The sequence below is a fragment of the Lissotriton vulgaris genome, chromosome 1_1, assembly GCF_964263255.1.
Source record: "Lissotriton vulgaris chromosome 1_1, aLisVul1.2, whole genome shotgun sequence".
In the NCBI taxonomy this organism is placed as follows: Eukaryota; Metazoa; Chordata; class Amphibia; order Caudata; family Salamandridae; genus Lissotriton; species Lissotriton vulgaris.
In genome coordinates this window covers 24,721,178-24,746,700 of record NC_141685.1, presented here as the reverse complement: position 1 = coordinate 24,746,700, position 25,523 = coordinate 24,721,178, and the positions used below count along the sequence as shown (strand labels likewise).

At 40.9% G+C, this 25,523-nt stretch overlaps 1 protein-coding gene across 5 annotated transcripts in view; it reads left to right on the top strand.

Annotated features, from left to right (window-relative positions):
* The window catches only part of LOC147737016 (uncharacterized), a 76,338-nt gene that overhangs the window by 9,035 nt on the left and 41,780 nt on the right, over positions 1 to 25,523 (top strand). For 4 of the 5 annotated variants that reach the window (XM_086958512.1, XM_086958617.1, XM_086958450.1 and 1 more), the window contains one exon: positions 18,058 to 21,011. In XM_086958512.1, the coding sequence (XP_086814638.1) occupies positions 19,333 to 20,814 (1,482 nt within the window). In that variant the 5' untranslated portion in view covers positions 18,058 to 19,332 and the 3' untranslated portion in view covers positions 20,815 to 21,011. Of the gene's footprint in view, positions 1 to 18,057; positions 21,012 to 23,293; positions 23,297 to 25,523 lie in introns of those variants that run through there. The other variant, XM_086958666.1, reaches the window with a different exon arrangement.

Genomic DNA, 25,523 nt, shown 5'->3' with positions numbered 1-25,523 from the left:
TACTCACTGATCATATGAAGAGATACACCTATACATCCTGTTACACACCGACATTCATCCAAAAGTTACTCACACACATATTCACACGTGCAAATGAACTATTGAACAACCATTTATTTGAATATAGAGTTATACACACACTTCCACCTTACTTCTATTGAAAATTACACATATTTATTCTCTTAAACAATCACTTAAAGAAACACATACTTATTTAAACAGGAAATCTTACAATCTCTTACTCTCACATATACTCACTTATATACATCAATATTCATATATACTAGATTAAAACATATGTAGTTACTGATAAAGACACTAGTGAGACAGTCATTCACTCACTAAAAAACACAGATAGACACTCATCCACCCATACAGTCCTGTACATATGCTGTCTTCAAAACACATACAAACAAAGAGTCAGTCACTCATGCATCTATGTGCTAAGTAATACCTCCACCAAACCATATAGACACTCATACTAATACTAATAAAAATATCAAATAACCCATATACATACGCATGTAGCTACTTATCAACACATGTAGCCACTTATACACAAAGTGAAACACTAATATATGTATTTAAATATTTAAACATAACTCACTAATATTTATTTTTCAGAAAGACACATATTCACTGGATGGTGTCATCAGTGATGTCATGAGTGATGTCACTGACCATGTCATGAGTGATGTAATATGTGATGTCATCAGCAGTGCATTGCACGCGCAAGTTATAGTGAGTCCGACTAACTATAACGTGGGAATTTCAATGGTTTTATATCAGTAAAATTTCCAGCTAACTATAACTGGTGTGAAACCTATGGTTTTTTCAGTGAATTTAATAGGTTTTTTAAATGCTAATTCCTAACTATAACTGGTGTGAAACCTATGGTTTTTTCAGTGAATATATATATATATATATACATATACACGTTTGTGGACGGAATCGGCTGAAATTTTCAGGAAAATGGCACATTTTGTTTCCGAGCAGCCCCTGAAAATTTGAGGGGGTTTCGTCAAGGGGGGGGCAGAGAAAAAAGGGGGCTCCCAAAACGCGTTTTTCCCATTCATTTTTCCATAGGGCGTTTGGCCTCACTTTTAGCTCGAACAGCTGAATGGATTTGCACGAAATTTGGCAAAATTGTAGGGACTGTTAGCCCGATGTGCCTTTGCTGGGTCTCAATATGTGTGCTCCAGTGGATTTTGAGAAATTAACGTTTTTATCAAATTATATATCTGTGACAGAGTACCAGATAGCGCTCCAGTTCGCGTACTTTTCGCGTAACGGAGCTTTGCGAAGCTAAGCTGATTGTCTCTCCGGTGTCTGTCAACATTCTAAACAGTCTGCAGCGGCCGCCATCTTGTCTCTCGGTAGGATCGAGATACAAGAGGAGGCTAGATCGAAGGGGCAAATGCCCATAAGGGGGCATAGTAGATCCTCCTTGACCTCCTAGGTTTGATGTGGAGGCTTTAAAAGGGTCCCGCCGTGAAAAAAAAAAGTTTTTTTTCGTGGGGTGCGCTCTTTTCACGAAACTTTGCAAAATTGTAGGGACTGTTAGCCCGATGTGCCTTTGCTGGGTCTCAATATATGTGCTTCAGTGAATTTTGAGAAATTAACGTTTTTAAAAACTGATATATCTGTGACAGCGTACTAGATAGCGTACTAGTTCGCGTACTTTTCGCGTAACGGAGCTTTGCGATGCGAAGCTGATTGGCTCTCCGGTGTCTGTCAACATTCTTAAAAGTCTGTAGCGGCCGCCATCTTGTCTCTCGGTAGGATCGAGAGACAAGAGGAGGCCAGAACGAAGGGGCAAATGTACATGTATTTTATATAGCGCAAACCGCCCACATCGCAGGCATCTAAGCGCTTGCTTAGGGAACCCGTCCTGGTATTCCCCTGTGAGATAACCCCGGCAGGGTATCCACAAGGTGAAAGCCAGGCATCCCGCCGCGAGGGGCCGTTGTGGAGATTAAGCAAGCTATTGCCCAGAGTCGCAGAGTGTGAACCCGTGAGTCGAGTAGGCACCGGAGCGAGAATTATCGAGTATGTGGAATTATTGAGCCCAAGCCCCGTCGAGGCGGGGAATTGAACCCTGGTCCAGGGCCGATCTCAGCTTCCGGGTCTGCCGCCTCTAACCCCTGAGCCACACTTCTCCACAAGGGGGCATAGTAGATCCTCCTTGACCCCCTAGGTTTGATGTGGAGGCTTTAAAAGGGCCCCGCCGTGGAAAAAAAAAATGTTTTTTTTCGTGGAGTGCGCCCGGTACGCGTACTCGAAAGCGGTCTGGGGAGCGTACTATAAGGAAACAAAAATGATTGACTTTTAACTTATTGTATGTTTATCAATTGTTCTATTTGATTTTTTTTTGTTTATTTTTATTTATGTTGCTACATGTAGGTACCAATGCGGAGTCTAAAAATTTATAAACGCCGTCTCCTTTGTAGATATCTTGCTTGTTGATAAAGAAGTTATTGTGGTATATGGAATTCATACCATAGTTTGTCTGGAAAGTCAAAACAACATGGAGGCAGGAGATGATAAAGAGATGTTAAATACGCATTGGGGATTATATAGTGGGAGAAAGGAAGTAACTTTGAACAAAGTTAGTATGTAACTCCAAAAAGTTGCACAGTATATTTAAAGTGTGACTTCACGTTATAATTAATTTGCTACTAGCTTTCAATATACATATAAAAATAAATAATGTGTCAAACAATTTTTGAATTAAGAAATAAAAAAAAAATTTCAGATTGTTTTTCAAAATTTAAAAGAAAATCTAAAAAATTGTGATCATTTATTTATTCATTTTTCAGTAGACAATCTACTGTATCTACACATTGTATAAGTTAATTGTTTATAGTATCGTCATAGAAATCGTTGTCTTCTTCTGTCTCCATTTGTTTTTCTGTTTCAGTTTTCAAGTTGTTTTCTTGTCCTTCCATTTTGAATTCTGAAAAATGAATTTTAAAAAAATATATCAGTACAGATAGGGCATTGTTGAGTTTCAGTACAGACTAGTAGTTTGGTTATTTAAACAGTGTTTTTTTCTTTGGGCAGTGTATGGTATCAAATTGGAAGTAGAAATATGAAGAAAATTATCAAATAAACTCTTAGTCAATTCTGAATTATACTAGAGAAGTGTAACTCTATCCTTAAGTCAGGGCCGGCGCTAGGCATGGGCAGCGTGGGCTGCCGTTCAGGACCTCGCACTTAGCCCACCAGCATGGGGCCACGCACTGGTGATGTGTCCTTTTGTTTCTCTGGAGATCTATCACAAAGAAAGGTGTCGCCTGCAATTAAGGTCCATTGGAGGGGGCCCCCTCCTTGGGCCTCTCATGGATGGTGTCAGGAGGTGTAGGGGAGGGAGAAGGAGACACTCTCTCAATTGCAAGGAGACCATTCGCAGACACTGTGGGGGGCCCATTGTCCAGTATTTTGGCGCACTCTTAGTTTTAAATTTTTCAATTCTGAATTATACAAGACAAGTCTAACTCCATCCATAACTAAAACAGAGAAGTCAATTTTATTCTATAAGTATTACAGAGTGATAGAATATAACTGTCTGAAAATGTTTTTCTAATTAGCTTTCAGTATAGAACATACTTCAGTTTTAGAAATAATATCTTACTTTTTCAATATAATTTGAAGTTATCAGTTGATTTTTTCTTGTTCTGCAGTTCACGAAGTAGTAGTCAAAATGGCTGTGTTTCTCTCTCTTTGTTTATATATATTCAGGTACATAACCAATCAAATGTCATGATATTATATTAGATATTGAAAGTAATATTTTAATTGGTTGTCATTTCCAACACTTCCGATATGTTTTGTGAAGTAATTTACCTCACGTATTTTAGAGAATTCTACATGCTAAATGGCTAAATGGTATTTCAACGAAATTTGTGAAAATGGTGGGATTGGTATGTAGTATGAGCTACTGTTTAATTGGTGAAAGTGTCTCTAGTGGTTTTTCTGAAAATTACTTTCCCACCTTTTTTGTGCGAGTGCTTGTCAGTGCGTTTCCCGGTACGCGAACTGGCGGCGTTACGGGAGTTCTCCATTTTGTGTTTCGGTAGAATTGAGATATAAGATGGAGGGTAAATAATGTTCAGAATGGGTAAATTGGGGAACTTTAGACGTATCCTGTTTCCCTAAGTTTTCAGAGGGTGGCTCTGGAGGCTCATATATGTAGAGTAAAAAAAATTGATTTATTCGCGTGGTTAGCTGCCGGTACGCGAACTAGGTAGCGTACCGGGAAGCGAATAGAGGTGAAAATAAGTGAAAAAAGGTACATTCGAAATTTCAAAAGAGTACACTAAGTTAAGGTAGCTCTGAAAAGAGCTTTTGGGTTTTGTGTATGTTCTATAAACTTATAAGTAGGAACCAATACACATTCTTAAATTTAGTATGAAAACTCTGTTCCCCTCCTCTGAGAAATGCACACCATCTAGAAAAAGAATATATGTTACAGCTATAGATATTAGCTTTTAAAAAACCATTGAAATTCACGGAAAAAAACATAGGTTATAGACCATATATAGTTAGGAATTCGCATTTACAAAACCTTATTTTACTCGCACAAAACCATTGAAATTCGAATATATAGTTAGTTGCTATAACTATATATCGCGCACTCGCAATCCACTGCTGATGATGTCACATATTACATCATTCATGACATGGTCAGTGACATCACTGATGACATCACTGATGACATCTCAAATGACATCACTGATGACATCACTGATGACATCTCAAATTACATCACTGATGACATCACTGATGACATCTCAAATGATATCACTGATGACATCACTGACATCTCATTTGACATTACTGATCACATCACTGATGATATCATTTATGTGATAATACAATGAACATCTTCAGACTCTAATATAACCTTAGATACAATCAGTATAAACAGAAACTCAGACTGTCACTCATCCATGGAGTTACTCACACACCTAGTCAGTCATGCAAAAAATCATTCACACCTCCATTTCCTCAACTATACAGTTATACACACCTTACTAATTCAAACATATTCTAACACATATTTACTCTCCTATACAATCCCTGATACAAGTTCACAATGATCCATACAGCCACTCACACTTTCACTGGCTCTTATGCACAGTTATTTATATATGTCAATTCTCACATGTACTGTGTTTTACATATGTACTTACTTTGACATGTAGCACTGAGATATCCATTCACTCACCAATACACTCATGCACACAGTCAACTGCCCATGCAGCTGTTTCCACATGCACTTTTGAACCCATACATCTAATGATTCAACTGCTCACACATCTATGCACAGTCATACACTTCCCAGCCACTCACACACATACTCAGTCTCCCATACAAATACTTGGGCAACCAATGAATAACACATATAGTTACTCATATAGCTACTGATTAACACATTCAGCAGTTTACAGAACAACAGACATAATGATGCACAAATTAAGACAGTTTAGTCACTAACCCATGCACTCAGTGAGACACCTTTAATGACTCTCTCATACAGTCAGTCATGCACCTACTAAATCCTTCATCCAGACACTTACACATCCACTCATTCTTCAATATGTAAGACATATTTTAACTTTACAGAAACATACAGTCACTGGATGTTGTCATCAGTGATGTCATCAGTGATGTCATTTGAGATGTCATCAGTGATGTCACTGACCATGTCATGAATGATGTAATATGTGACATCATCAGCAGTGGATTGCGGGTGCACGATATATAGTTATAGCAACTAACTATATATTCGAATTTCAATGGTTTTGTGCGAGTAAAATAAGGTTTTGTAAATGCTAATTCCTAACTATATATGGTCTATAACCTATGGTTTTTTCAGTGAATATATATATATATATATATATATATATATATATATATATATATATTTATTTATTTATTTATTCCAGGGATAATCCAGTACGGCGCAGGCTTTTCAGGAGGCTGCAAATACGGACACAGACCCAAACTTGGTGCAAAAAAGGTGATTTATTCAGCTATGGTGTTCCCAGTCATCACGACGCGTTTCGCGCTTCACAGAGCGCTTGATCACATGACACAGTTGATCACCAGGCATTGGTTTAAATACAATCCACACATAGTATCTGAGCCTACAAATGGCATAGAAATAGAAGAGTTGAACCTTTAAAAACTACTCAGGCTCTGTTTATAATACCATCGAATATGCTAAAGTGCTATATGTTCTGCAATATCTATTTTTAAATTAAACAGAACAAAAAGATTGCAAAGCAAAATGTGGATGTAAAAACCGTTGTCATAAGTAAATAGTGATAGTGATTTTTAAAACGACAAACAGCAAATGTTTTTGATTAACGTCAAAATTAACCAATATAATAATTGTTTGTAGTGCAGTATTTTTACTGATGTTTGTTGTGTTTAAACATTTTTTCATTTTTATAATTTACGGTCAAATACAAGTTTGGAACAAAAACAATATGGAGCCCCATATGTTATTTGTATCCAATCAATTGTACAAATTTGCAAAAAGGAGAGCATAAAGTGCTTGTGAGAATAAGAGTTTGCATAAATTCTACTGAGGTATATATTGCTAGTAGTAAAGTTGGTATTGCAAAACAATAGGAAATAATGTGTGTGTGTGTGTGTGTGTGTGTGTGTGTATATATATATATATATATATATATATATATATATATATATATATATATATATTACCTACTGGCGGTGGCCAGTAGGTAGTTATAGTTAGGATTTTTTTCAATGTTAAATCTCAAAATTCTATTTGGAATAACTTTGGCACCGGTTGACGAATCTGCCTGAATTTCCTGAAAATGGCCTCGTCGAGCTCCGGTCCTTCCCTGAAAGTTTGGGGGGGATACGTCAAGCGGGGGCCGAGATAAAAGGGGGGTCCCAAAACGCATTTTCCCCATGTTAATTTCCATAGGGCGGTCAATTTCACTTTTAGCCCGAACGGCTGAATGGATTTACACCAAACTTGGCAAAATTGTAGGGACTGGTAGCCCGATGTGCCTTTGCTATGTCTCAAGATACGTGCTGCAGTGGATTTTGAGTAATTTAGGTTCAAAAAAATATATATATCTATAGGCGCTCTCCGGTGCGCGCTCCAGGCGCGACACGCGACTTGCGCGCAGAAAGCTGATTGGCTCTTGGGTGTCTGTAAACATTCTAAACAGTCTGGAGCGGCCGCCATCTTGTGTCTCGGTAAAATCGAGACACAAGGGGTTTGAAAAAAAAAGGGGCAAATGACCATAAGGGGGAAGAGTAGACCCCCTCTGACCCCCTAGGTTTGATGTAGGGACTAAAATAGGGTCCTGCAGGGCATTAAAAATTTTTTTTCGTTTTGCGCGGGGGAAGCGCATGGTACGCGCACCGGCGAAGCACGGGGAAAATCCAGGACCATATTTATGAAGGCCTTGCGCTGTTAGTTTTGCGCCTCCTGTGCGTCAATTTTTGTGACGCACCAGCGGTGTAAAAAAATGCGCATTGTTATGCAATATTTAAAAAGTGACGCATCTATCTAGATGCGTCACTTTTTAAATATAGTGCAACGAGGCACATTTTATTACACTGCTGGTGTTATGCGTCACTTTTCTGTGCGCACTCCTTATGACATTCCAGATGTGTCATATTTAATGTATGACGAATCATGTTGCAAGGAGTTACAGATACGTCAGTATTTCTGACATATCTGTAAACATAAAAGTGATGCGAGGCAGGTGCAAGATTTTGACGCAACAGCATCCTAAAAGTGACGCAGAGAAATCTTATAGATTTCAGTACGTCGTTATTACCAAGCTTTTTGCGGGGGAATGCCCCCTTTGCATACATTATACCTGACGCAGATATAATGTGGCGCAGAGTTTTAAAAAGTGACCCATGTACCTAGATGCGTCACTTTTTAAAAATAGCGTCAGGTATAATGCATGCAGAGGGGGTGTTCTCCCGCAAAAAGCTTTGTAATAGCGACGCAGTGAAATCTTTGAGATTTCACTGCGTCAGTTTTAGGATGCTGTTGCGTCAAAATCTTGTGCCTGCTTTACAGCAGGTGTTAGACTGAGGCAAGACCTTTCACATGCTGCTTTCCCCATTTGAAAGGACACATTACTGGAGTTGCGTCACTTTTGTGACGCACTCCAGCAATGCGTTACTTGGAATGTCATAAGGAGTGCGCACAGAAAAGTGACGCATCGCACCAGTGGTGTAAAAAAATGTGCCTCGTTGCGTTATATTTAAAAAGTGACGTATCTAGGTAGATGGGTCACTTTTTAAAATCAAGCGCCACATTATATCTGCGTGAGGTATAATGCATGCAGAGGGGGTGTTCCCCCACAAAAAGCTTTGTAATAGCGACGCAGTGAAATGTTTGAGATTTCACTGCGTCACTTTTAGGATGCTGTTGCATCCTTTAAATATAGTGCAACGAGGCACATTTTATTACACTGCTGGTGTGATGCGTCACTTTTCTGTCCACAGTCCTTATGACATTCCAGATGTGTCATATTTAATGTATGACGAATCATGTTGCAAGGAGTTACAGATACGTCAGTATTTCTCACATATCTGTAAACATGAAAGTGACGCGAGGCAGGCGCAAGATTTTGACGCAACAGCATCCTAAAAGTGACGCAGAGAAATCTCATAGATTTCAGTACGTCGTTATTACCAAGCTTTTTGCGAGGGATTGCCCCCTCTGCATACATTATACCTGATGCAGATACAATGTGGCGCAGAGTTTTAAAAAGTGACCCATGTACCTAGATGCGTCACTTTTTAAAAAATAGTGTCAGGTATAATGCATGCAGAGGGGGTGTTCCTTGCAAAAAGCTTGGTAATAATGACGCAGTGCGTCACTTTTAGGATGCTGTTGCGCCAAAATCTTGCGCCTGCTTCACAGCAAACCTTTCACATGGTGCTTTTTCCATGTGGAAGGACACATTACTGGAGTTGCGTCACTTTTGTGACGCACTCCTGCAATGCGTTACTTTTGTGTTTACAGATATGTCAGAAATACTGACATATCTGTAACTCCTTGCGAATTGATTAGTCATATATTAAATATGACATATCTGGAATGTCATAAGGAGTGCGTCCAGAAAAGTGACGCATCGCTGTTTTCACGTAGCGATGCGTCACTTTTCAGAAATGAGGCCTCCAGTTTATTCACTGTGTCATAACTTTCTTTTCTAACACTCACCTTCTTTCATTCCTCCTACTTCACTTCCTTTCACCTCTCATACCTTTCTGTTCTTTCTTACTCATTCTCCTTTCAATTATCAATGCACTATATTTCACTTACTCTTCATTTTTTAAGAATATAGCTCTTTGATGAGAATTGGAGGTAGTTCTGAAAAGAACTTTTGGTTTTCTTCTTTTAACTGAACAGGAACAAAAACAGGGAATGGAAACTGCTCAACAGGAGCAAAAAGAAAAGAAAAAAATTAGGGGTGGGAAGGGCAGCGATGGTTCTCCAATGCTCGAACCATGAGCAGGACACTTTGCTCCCCATAGGTGAGGAGTTGATTGCAGTATCTGCATTTGACGACCCCATGGTTAAATGCAGGTTGTATGTTTGCTACCAGCTCCTGTGATTGTTCTCTTCCAGAAGAAGTTGCTCCTCCTGTTGATGTAGAGGCCCCATCTCTGGGAACCTCTTGTGCCAGAGCCCTGACACTTTCCCGGGCAAAATTCTGGGGGTGCCTCCTCTCCACATGGCGAATCATGGTGAAGTTGCCAAAAGAGTATTTTTTTTGGGGGTTACCCCGTGACAGGACCTGTTTGCAGATCCTGCACTCTACTTTTGGTGCATTCACCTTCTTCTGGTCTGCTGGAAACGTAAAAAATTTCCAGATGAAATGTTCTTTGACCTTCGGCTGAGGAGGCTCTTCATCAATGAAATCATTGGAGTCATCTTCACTGCTGGATGGTCTGGCAGCCATGATTAATCAAGGAATATGGAACAGCAAAAAAGGCAGGTCTTTCAGTCACAAAAGTGAAAGAAGAAGTGAAGGAAATGGGTGGGGATTTCATTCATTGTAAAAAAAAAACTGTTAGCAACCAATGAAAAGTGGTTTTTTAGGGTCACATGACCCGACGCGTTTACGCTGCGCGCTCCGGAGCACTTCCGGTGCGTTTACGCAGCGCGATCGTAGGCGCTTCCGGGGCGCAAACGTGGCGCGATCGTAGGCGCTTTTGCGTGCGTTTATGCGCCGCGAACGTAGGCGCTTCCGAGGGCACTTACGTTGCGCGCCGAAGTGACGTCATCAATCTTTTATAGAAATGCATAATCATTTTCCTTATTAAAAAAAACTAATTTTATTTGTATGGTACGAAATGTTTTGCATTATTATTAACTTTTCATTCATATTTTTTTTCACGAACGACAGTTGCGCTCTGGGTGCGCTTTCAGATGAGCTCTCGGAAAAGCTTACCGGAGAGCTTAGCTGAAAGCTTCCCGGAGCGCCCACCCAGAGCGCAAAAGAAAAAAATTATATAAAAAAAATGAATACTTAAAAAAAACAGCAAATTGTAAAAAAAAAAAAGGTTAGAAACTCGATATACAAAGGAATTAGCATTTAAAAAACCTATGAAATTCACTGAAAAAACCATAGGTTTCACACCAGTTATAGTTAGGAATTAGCATTTAAAAAACCTATTAAATTCACTGAAAAAACCATAGGTTTCACACCAGTTATAGTTAGCTGGAAATTTTACTGATATAAAACCATTGAAATTCCCACGTTATAGTTAGATGGACTCACTATAACTTGCGCGTGCAATGCACTGCTGATGATGTCTTATTAAGCCAGTTAACCAATCAATTTTTAAAAACCATCCATTTAGACACTTATTTAAACATTTATTCTTCCATCAACTTTTACATATACATATATAAAATATATTTATTTTTCAGAAAGACACACATTCACTGGATGGTGTCATCAGTGATGTCATGAGTGATGTCACTGACCATGTCATGAGTGATGTAATATGTGATGTCATCAGCAGTGCATTGCACGCGCAAGTTATAGTGAGTCCATCTAACTATAACGTGGGAATTTCAATGGTTTTATATCAGTAAAATTTCCAGCTAACTATAACTGGTGTGAAACCTATGGTTTTTTCAGTGAATTTAATAGGTTTTTTAAATGCTAATTCCTAACTATAACTGGTGTGAAACCTATGGTTTTTTCAGTGAATATATATATATATATATATATATATATATATATATATATATATATATATATATCCTTCCTCCCTCCCTCCAAAAATGAATGAGCAGGACCCAGAGGGGAACAAGTGAGACAGCCTTTAATGTTCAGAAAACAACTAGGGTGACGGCAAATGCATTTCGGCATGTGGAGCCTTCTTCAGTGCCCAGCACCTAATGCAGTCCTGTAGTCTGGTGATTTCCTGCTGCCTGAAAGTAACTGGCGTAGGTCCGCCCCTCCCTCACGCAATGTGGCACACCTGTGGGAATTAATTGGTCAATCCTGAACTACCACTCCCAGGATGCCTCATGTTACAAGCGTCCCGGGCCGGTGAAATGGGGAGGATGTGGGGTGTATATATATATATATAAATAAACCTAGTGGTGTTTTCACTAGGAAGTTATAGCTGTGTAAAAATGTTCATCCACCTCAGCTCCTTCCTGGAAAGTTTTGGGGTGACCCAGCAAGCAGTGGCCAAGATAAAAGGGAGTGTCACAAATCGCAAAATCCCCAGGCTTTTTTTCGTAGACTTCTTTAAGATGGGCTACAGCAAAAATTGCTTATTGGAATTACACCAAATTCTGCAGGAAGCTAGATCTTGGTCCACAGACTGTGCTTTTTGTGATTTAATGTAAACCTATTCAGTAGTTTTTGAGAAATTAAGGTTAGAAAATGATTGTAATATTTATTTTTGACATTTATTAAGCGCAAACAAATGCCCGTGGGCGTCTCGGTGCTAGAGATTCAGAACAAGATTCGGGCCATTTACTGGTTGAACAGCCATGTCTTCAACAGTTTACGAAACTGCAAAAGAGTTTGGCTTAGCCGAATCTGGAGAGGGAGAGCATTCCAGAGTCTGGCTGGACGGTTTGGTTTGAGGGACTCATGAAAGAGTACTTGGAACCCAATGTTAAAAAATAGAGCATTCTTTTTGGGCGATTAGCTCTTTTCCCCTTGGGCCAGTTCACTCTGCAAAAGTTTAATTTTTTTTAAACACAAAAACAGATTGTTTGAACTTTTTAAAAAATGACCGAAATTCACCAGTTATAGTTAGCAAAGCTAACTATAACCTGTGCCCCATCATGCAGTGCTTACGACCTCACATATTACATCATTCAGGACATTTTCTGTAACATAATTTATGACAATACTGATGACATCTCAAATGACCTAATTGATGACATCACTGATGACAGCTCTCAAAGTATGTTAGTTTGTTTTATTGTTTACACAGTAGTGAGTAGTTGCCATATTAATTTTCTACCCAGTTTTGTACAGCCTGTATCTAGCTAATGGGTATGTTTACAAAACTCGTTCTCTTAATACATCATAGGTATGTAGAGGTATTGAACACCTTATAAATCTTTGCACTGAAGAGTAATTCTGTGTGTAGATGACAGTTGACTGCATGTGTCCATTATGATCCTCCCAATTTTTGGTTTTACAGAGAATGAATCCAACAGGGTAAAGATTCTACTTAGTAGATACTACGTATTGTAAGTACTTCTCAGTTGGCACCAAGGCACGCACACCGTGCTACAGAGACTCACTTTCTTCCGGTGCACGAGATGATCATCAGATCACCTCCACAGTCCCAGGTTGCACCAAAGCACGCACACTGCTTCACTGAGACTTACTCCAACTCCGGTGCCCTGATATCCAGGCGCTCTTCACCAACGCCTTCGGCTGCACCACAACATGCTCACCGTGTCTGAGCCTCACTTTGCCTCCTGTGCACTAGATGATACTGGAGAAGGTGGTACAGAAACAAGTGGCACTGTACTTAGAGTCAAATCAGCTGCTACACGACTCTCAGTCCGGCTTTAGATCCGGCTATAGCACCGAGACTGCGCTGCTCGAAGTCTCTGAAATCATCAGGGAATCAGTGGATAGGGGCGAGGAGGCCATGCTGGTCCTCCTCGACCTATCCGCTGCTTTTGATACTGTCTCCCATAAAATACTTACCACCCGCCTACAGCAGCTAGGGGTCGGTGGGACAGTGCTGGCCTGGATTACTTCATTCCTGTCTAGCCGTTCTCAAAGGGTTACGATGCACCCTTTTGAATCCGAGGACAAACCCCTCCTGTGCGGAGTGCCCCAGGGCTCTGCTTTGAGCCCTCTACTGTTTAATGCTTCTGTGGCTCCTCTGGCCAAGGTAGTTGAGTCTTGGGGTGTCAGGGTGGTCTCCTACGCTGACGATACTCAGCTCATCTTTTCCTTTCGAGACCATTCTGACTCCCTCTTTTCCAATTTTAGAAACTGCCTTGGTAACATACGCACCTGGATGTCAGCCAATCACCTTGCCCTTAACACCGACAAAACCGAGGTTCTTTTTTTCAGTAAAAAATCCCCCCCCCCCCCCCCCCCCCCCCCCCCTGCTATCCTTTGGTGGCCTACCATCCTGAATCCCCCACCCACTCCCGTGAAGGCAGCTCGTAACCTGGGCTTTATTTTTGACAACTCTCTGTCCGGAAATGCCCAAGTCAACAAAGTGGTAGGGGCCTGTTTCTCCAAACTACGCATGATCAGGAAAATCTTCCCCTTCCTCCCTCAATCCTCACGCAAAACTGTGGTCCAGGCCCTTATCACCACCCATCTAGACTATGCTAATAGCCTATATGCAGGTGCCCCTCACTACCTTATTGACCGCCTGCAAATAGTCCAAAACGCGGCAGCCCGGCTCATTGGTAACATCCCTGCCCGTACTTCAGTTAGAGCCTACCGAGAAGAACTTCATTGGCTTCCCATTTCACGACGCATCGACTTCAAAATTCTGATCCTGACATTTCGGGCTATTCATGGTACTGGCCCGCTTTATCTGAAAAAGCGTCTCAAAATTTCTGTTTCAGCTAGACATCTCAGATCCAATAACCTTCGTCTTCTGATGGTTCCTAGATTCAGGCTTTCTCGGACTGGCGGCAGATCTTTCACCGTCACTGCCGCCAAGCTCTGGAACAGCCTCCCCCTTGACCTCAGGTTTTGCGAATCTGAGCCAGCCTTTCGTCGCAAACTCAAGACCTGGCTGTTCACTAAGCGGTAGGACTTGGCACTGTCAGCTCCTCGCTTTTTCCTAATCCCTTTGTGAGATATGATTCTGGTTACTCTTTACGGGGACAGTTATGTAATCTTAGCGCCGGGACACCTCCGTTGGAGGTAGCTGTGCGCTCTACAAGCTCCATAAATAAATAAATAAAAATAAATGACCAGGCGCTCTTCACCAGCGCCTCTGGTGCACCACGACACGCACCCTGCGCGTCCGAGACTCCCTTCACCCCCGATGCACACGCTGACCAGGCACTCTCACCAGTGCCTACGGTGCAACACGACATGCACCCTGCGCATCCGTCTCCCTTCACCTTCTATGCACACACTGACCAGGTGCTCTTCACCAACACCTCCTGTGCACTACGAGATGCACCCAGCGCATGCAAGTTTCGCTTCTGCGTGTGTCCAAGATCACAGAGCACACCTTCCGAGGGTCTCAAGCTACCACAATACGCACCCACCGCGTAGCTTGAAACCTCTTCGGAAGCTTTTATATTCCTGTGTTTCTAAAGAGGGAGCCAGCTCACCTCCGGCCCTTGGGGTAACAAGACACAGCACAAAGCACAGCCTTCTAAAAGCAGGGGGACCCAGCGCACAAAGCACAGTCCCAACAGCCTCTTCCTTGGTTAAAACAGCAAACTGCAGACCAGCCCCAGATCACAAAGCAGGGGTTAGTCTTTCCCAGCAGTCTCTTCACTTGTTCCTTCCTTAGCAGAGGCTCCTTTTGACCACAAAATAGGTCCAAGCCTTTTCAGTCTCAATCCATTTCTATTCTAATGTTCAGAGGTTTCAGCTCTCATAGTTATACCCCTAAATGTCTTTGAAGTTCGTTGTGCTCCGGGGTCCCTGACCCCTGCCTAAATCTGTTCTGGGTGTCTCGCTCCCAGTGTCACCTTTCTCCCCTTGATACTGGGGGTCTGGATCCTTAATCACTTAGCAGGAGATGGGTCAATTGTTTTATAGCAGCAACCCAGGCCTTTTCACTTCCCGGCCTTCTCCTTCCCCTTCTCCCCAGATGCAGGGCAGCTGGTGCCATTTCAACCCCTCCCTGGGTCAAGATCTCTCCCAGCACCTCTCAGATCCAGACAGTCAATCCACATTCAGCAGAGACACACAGAAATGCTAAAGGCACAAAACTCGGCCACTTTCTAAAAGAGTGGCTTCTGAATACACAGTGACAAAATCGCTCTCATAGAAAGATGTGTTATGAAACTGTGAGTTATACATACTAAACTTGACCTCTCCTTTTTAAACCTATGGGAAATTAGGCTAACAAACACAATACCCAGCCTCCCCCATTATGTTCTATGATCAGGATGGCCTTTCATTAGTAAAAAACGAAATGGAGTGTTTTCCCGGTCACGACATGGCACACACCGCAGTATATGACCTGCCTTTTACTTACACTGCACCCTGCCCAGGGGTTACTTGGAACCTACCACAAGGGTGCCCACTGTGTACGCAAAAGAGAAAATGAGGGCTGTCGGTACAGTATGGTAACTAAGCAAACTGCGCGCAGGCCCTACACTGCCGGCCTGAGTTCTCTTCTCCGCTCACCTTTGCATTATTAGCCCTGGCACACCACTAGGGACTTTACTAGTAAGGCAAACATACCAATCCTGGCCAACCAATTACATTACACTTTACACAGGGAACACTTGTACTTTGACACTGATCAGCAGTGGCAAAGTACACAAAGCATCTATATTGGCAACCCTATGCAGAAAAAAAAAACATTTTGCTAAACTACTGTAAAATATCAGGTAAGATTTCTTTGCAGCTGCAGCATCCATTAGTAACGTGTTAATGCATGCTACTATTTCCCAAAGCTATTAATTTTGGGAAATCAGTGTAACCAGTTTCAGTAAGATTTGAAACAAAAATAAACAAGCATCGGCAAAGCAAGTAGGTCTGAAATTGCTGGTCAGCTTTTTAGTTTTGTCAATGTTCGAATTGTTTTGGCAAGGTTTTTGTAAAACCTTATTGGTATGGGAGCTGCCGGGCCCCCTCACCATTATAACAAACTTTGGCAAAAGCAACAATTGTTTTTGGTCTCAAATAGCATACACTGCCACAGTAGTTACTGGCATTGAGAAAAACTACTGTGTGCTGATATGCTCCTTGTGAAAGCAGAATGCTGTCACTCACAGTGAAGCCAGCCGATACAGAGAGAGAGAACATTTTAATAAATGCAAAGTGTCATGGTCAACACCAATAAGGGCTCAATTATTAAAGGAAGTCTGTCCTTTGCATTAATTGCAGCTATACGGCTTTCATAAATTCCCAAGAACTTACAGTAGGACAAGAAATAGTACCCCTAGAAAATACTTGCGAACTGCATTTTGTTATGAGCAAATATGCATGTGTATCTTTGCTCATGCGAACATCTGAGTGTTTGCAAGTTCACTTTACCGCAAACCACTTTTTTCCCCAACTCTGGAAGGAGGTTTACATCTGCCATTGTAAGGAGTAAATTTCCAACATTTCTCAGTATGGGAAAAGATCAGACAAGAGTTGTTGAAAACCCTTAAAATTTGCAAGTTAGTAGGTTTGCACAGACTCAAAAGGGCATTCTAACCCTAGAACTATTGCTTACCACTACCTTCAGCCCCAGTATGTAGATATGCAGAAACGTGGCAACATAAGGGGACCGCAAGTATTCAAACACTACTCTGGTATGAGCCCTGGCATAATCAGAGAGGCTCTATCCGAGCTCTTATATAAGGAGATTGACGCCATAATTTGTCGCCACACTTCACGGCACTAAAGGGACAGGTGGATTTTGTTACAGGGCAAGAAGATTTATAAAGCAAACTGCCCCTTGGACAAGTAGATATTTTATTAAATTCCACAGCCCTGGTCTAGATTATGGGACAGGATGGGGTTGGCTATGTCTTTGGCATATTTAGCTGCTGATTGCAGTTGTGCCGTAAGCTTTTCAGTGTCTTTTTAGGCTCTTTTTCTGTCTTGATTACCTGGAATGAATATGATCTGTCTTATTTTTGAGAGGTTTATAGTAGAAGCTATGATGATTCATTGCTCCAGAGAAGTATTTATAGCTATTGTGTATATTTTATAAGTTGTTTCTGTGTGGTGAGGGTATGTTATATAAGATTGGCAAAGGTCATCAATGTCCACCGCTAACATCTGGTTTGTTGTCCTGTTGAGGCGTATAGTTTTTTGGCAAAGGCATAAAGATCCATCTAGGTGTGCTTGATACTACATGTTTGTAGGGGTTTGAAGTTCTATGCGGTCTCCTAGTTTCCTGAGCCGTAGTGAATTCAACTGCCAGCTTAAGGTTGGCAATGATATTCCATAATTCTTGTCTTATCTTTTCTATTGTCGACTCTTGAGTTGTTAACACATGCTTGCCCGGTAGAAGTAACATTGTTTGTGGTGCTGGGAAGGGGAGACTCTTATGAGGGTGGGGATGCTTGCTCTTTGAGATATTACTTGCCTGGTTTGGGGAGTTGTGCAGAGAGGTATACCGCACAGTGAGTGAGAGGAAGTTTTGATCAGACACTTGAATAGCTTACTGATTATTACTGATGTGCACAAAACTGTTCATCAGAATTTCCATCTTCAGACCTCCTCAATCTAGTGTTCCAGTGTTCTCAAGCTTTCTATCTCGAGAATGCCTAGAGCCCTCTCATCCCTCTCTCAAAATGAGCTCAGACTCTGGATGTCTGTATTAGCTAATAAATGTTATTCCTTTGTTCCAGTTTTCATTATTTAACAATCTCTGGTTTTAAATCCACAGGTTATTGAAGAGTGGGCGTAGAAGACAAAATGGTGATCAGTAATAAGCAAATAAATGAAAACTATTAAAAGACTGATGCTAAAGAAGTAAAGTTGCTTCGGAGCTCCAACAAGAGAAAAGTATCTAGGAGAAAGATGTGGTGAGGAACTTGGATTACAGTAAAATAAAGAATGTGAAAGCAGTTTCTCTAAATACATTTCCTGCTGCTCTAATGGTATATGAAGAATGCCCTGGAGATGTTAACCCAGGGCAGGAAGACCATCTGTCTCAACCAGAGAGGACAAGCATCAGTCTAAAGTTCTATCCGATCCAAGAGAAGAGAATGTGATGTGATATTGTTTTTATAAAGCGCAACTTACACTCCACGGAGCATCTTGGCGCTAGTCATACGTGTCGCAGAGGAATAAAAGCCGGTGAGCCATAGGAGGGCTCAGTAGTGGAGTGTCTGGTATATCTGGAGGTGGGAATTTAAATTAACGCTAAACAGGACTAGTGAGACTTGAAGAGTTTTTAACAGACCTCAGCAAATGGAATACTTGAGCACCATATCCAGTGAATTCTCTTTAAATCAAAAACAAATATATGTTCATCACTTATACAGTGTTATTGTAGCGGCTTAAAAGACCAGGTAGTCGGGTTCGGACTAACATATCTGCTAGTTAAGAACTAGCGATCTGGGACCAAGGGAAGGAGACTGAGGGAAAATACATGCACCTATGTAACCAATGACCTATTGCTTGTAGTCCGGGTCCACATGTCCACTACCATTCTTACCCATTAGAAATGACCTTAGGTATTTGTTACCAGGCAAGACCTGCAAAATCTTTAATATCCTCATTGTAGTCTTATATACAGACATAGGAGACATTTGTAAGAAGGGTGACAAGAAACAATGTGCTGCTACTGATACACAAAAGTATTCTGAATGTTCATGCAAATACATTATGTGAATATGTACCTAGCTTTTAAATACTGAACACCAACCAAAGACCTAATCAGTGCTTCATCAACAAATATGTATGAGAAAAGGGTGAGAGAATCCACATGGATGTTATAAAGATGCAATAATCCCATGAGAGGCTTCCCCATAAGTACATGGGGCTGCTGATATTAAGGTTGTAGGGTGAATTAGGTTGCCTACAGAGGTTATAAACTATGAACTCCACAGAGAAGTGATCTTTGGCTAAATAAGTGTCCAAGTGTTAAGTTGAACAAGTGCACCACATTTGAGTGGGTGATGCTAAACACATGCTGAATAAGATTTAGTCTTGTCTTATGGTGTGTCTGCTAGAAAAATCCCAACTTGGAGATATTAACTTCAGAAAGGTATCTTATCTCATAATGGAATGTATACAAGATAAAACCGAACTTGGAGATTTTAGCACCGAAAAGAAGTCTCATACATGCTCTGAATGTGAGAAGAGCTTTAATTGTCGATCCAGTCTCCGTCAGCATGAGAAAATTCACACTGGGGAAAAACGTCATCAGTGCTCTGAATGCCAGAAACGCTTCACTCGCAAACACCATCTGACTCGACATGTGAGAACTCACACTGGGGAAAAACCTCATAAGTGCTCTGAATGCCACAAAAGTTTCCTGTGTAAATTCAGACTTACTGAACATGAGAGAACTCACACTGGAGAGAAACCTTATCAGTGCCCTGAATGTCACAAAAGGTTCACTCAAAAATCCAATCTCAGTCGCCATGAGAGATCTCACACTGGACAGAAACCGTATCAGTGTTCTGAATGCCTAAATAGTTACCAATGTAAAACAGATCTCACTCAACATGAGAGAACACATACTGGGCAAAAATCTCATAAGTGCTCTGAATGCCAGAAAACCTTCAGTCGAAAAAAAGTTCTCACCCGGCATGAGTTAACCCATACTGGGCAGAAATCCCATCAGTGCTCTGAATGCCCAAAAAACTTTAGTCGTAAATACCTTCTCATTCAACATGAGAGAACCCACACCGGGGAAAAACCATATCACTGCTCTGAATGCCAGAAAAGCTATTGCCTGAAAGCTTGTCTTATTTTCCATGAGAGAACTCACACTGGGGAGAAACCATATCAGTGCTCTGAATGCCAGAAAAGCTATTGCCTGAAAGCTGGTCTTATTTTCCATGAGAGAACTCACACTGGGGAGAAACCATATCAGTGCTCTGAATGCCTAAAAACTTTCAGTTATAAAACCAGTCTTATAACACATCAGAGAACTCACACTGGGGAAAAACCATATCAGTGCTCTGAATGTCACAAAAACTTTAAGGAAAGAGCTAGTCTCACTCACCATGAACGAAAACATAGTGGTCAAAAACCTTATCAGTGCTCTGAATGCCTAAAAACTTTCAGTTATAAAACCAGTCTTATTACACATCAGAGAACTCACACTGGGGAAAAACCATATCAGTGCTCTGAACGTCACAAAAACTTTAAGGAAAGAGCTAGTCTCACTCACCATGAACGAAAACATACTGGTCAAAAACCTTATCAGTGCTCTGAATGCCTAAAAACTTTCAGTTATAAAACCAGTCTTATTATACATCAGAGAACTCACACTGGGGAAAAACCTTATCAGTGCCTTGAATGCCAGAAAAGCTTCAGTTATAAACTCAGTCTAACTTTACATGAGAGAACTCACACTGGGGAAAAACCTTATCAGTGCCTTGAATGCCAGAAAAGCTTCAGTGTGAAAAGTCACCTTACTGTTCATGAGAGAACACACAATGGGGGAAGAACCTCTTCAGTTCTCTGAATTCCAGAGAAGCTTTAGTTATAAAATAATTCTCACTCCACATGTAAAAGCCTATACTAGCTAAAATAAATGTATGAGTGTTATGAAGATATGTAAAGATTCAGTTGGAAGATCCATGGTATAAAGGAAAAGTGTTTATTAGTGTTCTGAATGTCAGAAAAGCTTTATTCATAAAATTAATTTCAATTAAAATTAAAGAACGCGTCCTGTGCCAAATCCATATCACTGTTCTGACTGTCAGAAACACTTGAGTTGTAGAATGGATGCCTTTCGACATGAGAGAACCCACACTGAGTGAAAAACCTTAAACATATACCCTTTGCCAGAAGCACTTGTCATATCCATTGCAGTGGTTGTAAACCATTTATACTAAGCAAAACTGGTTTACTTCCAATCTCAAAAAGCTGACGCTGATAATTCCTCAAGTAGGTCTTTGGTTCTACCTAGCACAATTCACAGCCCCTCTTCTAAGGTTCATGGGTTACCTTTGCAACAGCTTTGAGAATGACTTGATGTTTTCCTTTTTTTCTTTTAAACCTCTTTATTGCACATTTTATAGCTTACGTTTTAACGTACCTCCAAGTAGACAGTCCATTCTTAAGATTAATTAATGTCACGTCTTCTACACTGATCAAACATTTATACATATATACCTATCTTTCCCACGTAGAAGACACCTGCGGAAAAATATACCCAACTGACCCCTATTCCCACATCTTATAGAGAATAGAAAGACACTCTACTATCCCTCTTCAAGTGTAGCCACCCACCCGTCGGAGGTGCCCACACCCATGACCCTTTCCTCCTAGCCTCTTCGCCTTTTTTTGCATACACTGCCACTTCTGTATGATAAATAGCTATTAGAAGAGTGAGCCATTGTTGGACCGATGGTGCTGAGAGGTCTTGCCATGCCGTAGCCAAGCTTAGCCAAAAATCTGTCATTACAATAAATACAAATGCCTGTGCCTGGCTAGGGATTGATTCATTACTAATCTCCAGTAATATAAGTTGCGGGCTCTGTACTATACTAAGTCCCAGTCCTCCCTCCAGGAACTCAGTAATGTGCCCAATGTGGCCTCCTTGGGCTGGGCAGGTTGGAAACAGTGTATCAAATGTGCCCCGTATGAATGGCATCTGGAACAGAGCTTGTTTCTGGTTCTACCCCATTTAGCTATTTTCCCCAGAGTGTAGTGCAACTTGTAATCCGTTATAAAATGCTGTACTTGCAGGAAGGCAGAAATTAAGATTATTTGTGCCAGATTTCTGGACTCTGAGAGGCCTGGTATTATGATAGAGAGGCACTGTTACAGGTTAAAGAAGGACAGAATGCTGATCATAATTCGATTACGTGTGTGACGACTTTTGGCCCAGAATCCAATGATATCAGAAAGATTGTTCTTAAGAAATGGCATTTGATAAGCAAGGTTGACGCACAATTAGAGAAACTGCGTTTAAACGTGGTGGAAATCTTCGAGATTATCTAGTTAGGGCATACAGTGAACCTAAAACTACCACATTACAGGATATGTGGGGCCTTATGCCAGTGGTGGGACATTACCCATGTGGGCACTGTCCCGCCAGTGCTACCACTTTAGTGGTAAAATCATGCATTCTGAACGATAATTAATGGGTGTTGAAACATCATTCTAACTGTTTGTCGACAAATGTAATTTACTGTGTCCAATGCCCGTGCCTATTATTTTACATTGAGAAAACTGCACAAGAGGCGAAAAAACGCATAATGCAACATCAATCACGAATACGATGCAAAGGAACAACTGCACCTCTTGTAGAGCACTGCTTATGTCTCATGCTCCAACAGATATGCAATGGTTTGTACTAGAGATTAAGGGTTCTAGACTGTGTCACAATGTTGATCCCCTGCTCACACTGAAGGAAAACCGATGGATCTGGTCTGCTAAGACTGTAGAGAAGGGACTCAATTCTTTTGTGGAGTGGTATACTCTGGCAACACTGTATCTAGATTTTTGTGAGATTTTTGCGAGACATTTGCTACTGTGATGTACTGAAGAACTTTATCCTGTCTGGTCTGAGTTGGATTTGTAACTAAACAGATGGTCCTGTGGTTTCTTATGTTCTGAGAACTGTGGGCTTCTCATTTACGATCCAAGTATTGTCCCAACATATTTTGTTTTGGTTGAATCGAGCCACTGACTAATGTATATCCTAAATGCTGATCTGTCCTTAAGGGGGATGGTTTATTCTCCTGTTGTATTTGACTGATTATGTAATCCATGACTTTTTACTGTCCCGAACCTCTGCACTTATGAGTGCAATGATTCAGTCATCTGCCGTAATAGTCTATTAATAGTTCCAAGATGGCGATCACGCCACGCCGTCTCTCACGTAAACGGGGTTAAAGTTCAGCGTGAGGCTGGCGGTTTCAAACAGGCTTTGAGATTGATTCTTCATGCATAATACGAAATGTGAGTACAATACTAGTTGTCTGGTTTGTAAGAGAGTATATGGATAGATGTAGTCGGCATTTATTAGATTTGTTTGATTTTTCTTTTCTTCCCTTTCTACAGCTACGAAACGGTTGTTGTTGACACAGGTAAGAGTGACTGCTGCGTTGGCCTTTGATTGATTTTGGCGTCCTATGATGATATGAGTTACAATTCTGAATTTTAATATTGACCTTATTCTTTGCTTTAGAGACCTGTTTGAGAAGGCAGGATGGAAATGCAATTTGATATATAGAGTAAGGATTCTATGTTGCGGTGTTGGTCACAGGTGTGTGCACTATGGGCACATTGGGTGCTTACAATTGGTTTTCTGTCCCACACATATTGGTGGAGTTTTAGTTGTAGCATCTGGAGGCTTGTCTTTCTAATTAGGCATGCTTGGTGGGTCAGCCACTGAAGTTGGACTGCGGTGTGAGCAGACGATACTTTTAGAACCCAGGGAGTATTCATTGTTGTGTATTGTTTTTATTCTGTACAGGAATGGTGGGATACTAAGCAACACTGTGTCCTGAGGGTGGTCTTAGAGACCTGTATCGCCTACTAAGACCGAAACGTCAACTTCCTTACACCCGTTTTGCATATGTTTCTCAGATTTTCTGACACCTGTTTTGTATATATTTGTCAAAACTATAAAAGATTTCTGATTGAAAAGTGCGATTCTCATATTAACATGACTAGAGAATCTGGATTTCGGAGACTCGGAGGCTGACATTATGCATTGTACCTTTAATGCAAACCCCAAGCTGCCGCATACATCACAATATAAAATATTCCAAATAGAACAAAGGCAACAGGTCAAGTCCATGAGGCAACAGCAATCAGCCTCTTTTAAATGAACAGACAGATAAGTTCTTATAAACTTGAGACGTTAAACTTCGGAATAGTCTTCGTAAGTAGAACAGAAAGAGGAAGATGAAGGAATCCATGAAGTAAAATCCAACCAAGATGAGGTGGTAAAAACACGCGATCAGGGATTGTCTGAAAAGATAAGGAAATGTGTCCAAGGAGAAAGGTGAAACTCAAATATTCATAAATACAAATTGATAAGACATAGAATAAAAAAGCATTACAATAAAATGTATAAGATAACATTGTAAATAGGAATGCCACCAGAGGTGGGAGGGGGGATAATGTCAGCCTCCGAGTCTTTAATGAAATCCAGATTCTCTAGTCATGTTAAATAGGACAATTGGAATTTCATTACAAGACCAGAGGCTACATTATGTATGTTGGTAGCTCTCTAAAACAACATCAGACATGTGTTGAATGGGTTTACAATAGTGACGAGCGAAGGTACTGGCATTAGACCAGTCAGCAGCTTTCAGGATGTCATCCAAATTACCTCCAGACCAAAGGGATTTACTGGCCATAGCACCTCTAAGGGAGTGAGCTTGAAATGTATTTAAATCAATACCAGCTAAGCTCATAGTAGTCTTGATCCATCTAGCAATAGAAGAGGAACTAATTCCTTTGTGGGGTTTAACGAAGGAAATAAGCAATTGATTAACACTTAAAGGACGGAGGTCAGACATTTTAAGATCATATTCTTTCATGCATTCAACAACGCAGAGGTTCGGACAAAGGTCAAAGCGGGGATAGAATATAGAGTCAGACATAGTCTTTGTTCTTTTATGGATGTCGAAATTGACACCAAACATATTGTAAGAACGGTAGGTAAGATCTAAAGCTCTAATATCAGAAGATCTTCTGCAAGAGACGAGGCATAAGAGTGTGGATAGTTTAATAGAAAGATTCTTCCTGTTAAGGAGAGAATTGGAGGGCCAATTGTTGAAGAGATGAATAATCAAATTAACGTCCCAACAGGTTTCGTATCTTGCTTTGGGAGGCCTCCTTACTTTTCATAATTCTACAGACGATGACATTTTTACCAATAGTCTTGCCATTGACAAGGGTATGACCGGCGGAAATAGCAGATCTAAAAAAGTTGACGGATCTGTAACTAAGTCCCCTTTCAAATTGGTGAACAAGGAAGTTGGTTATGTCAACAATATGGGCCTCCAAGGGATCCAGGTCCCTTTCCAAGGACTAATGGACCCACACTTTCAACATTCTATTGTATCTGTAATGTGTACCTAGTGCCCAAGAGACTCTGAAGAGAGTTGAAGCCGTTTCCGAAAGCCCTGAGATTTGGTTAGATCTCCGGACACTCTCCAGGCAAGAAGGTATAAACTCCGTTCTGAATTAGATGATGAATTCGACAGT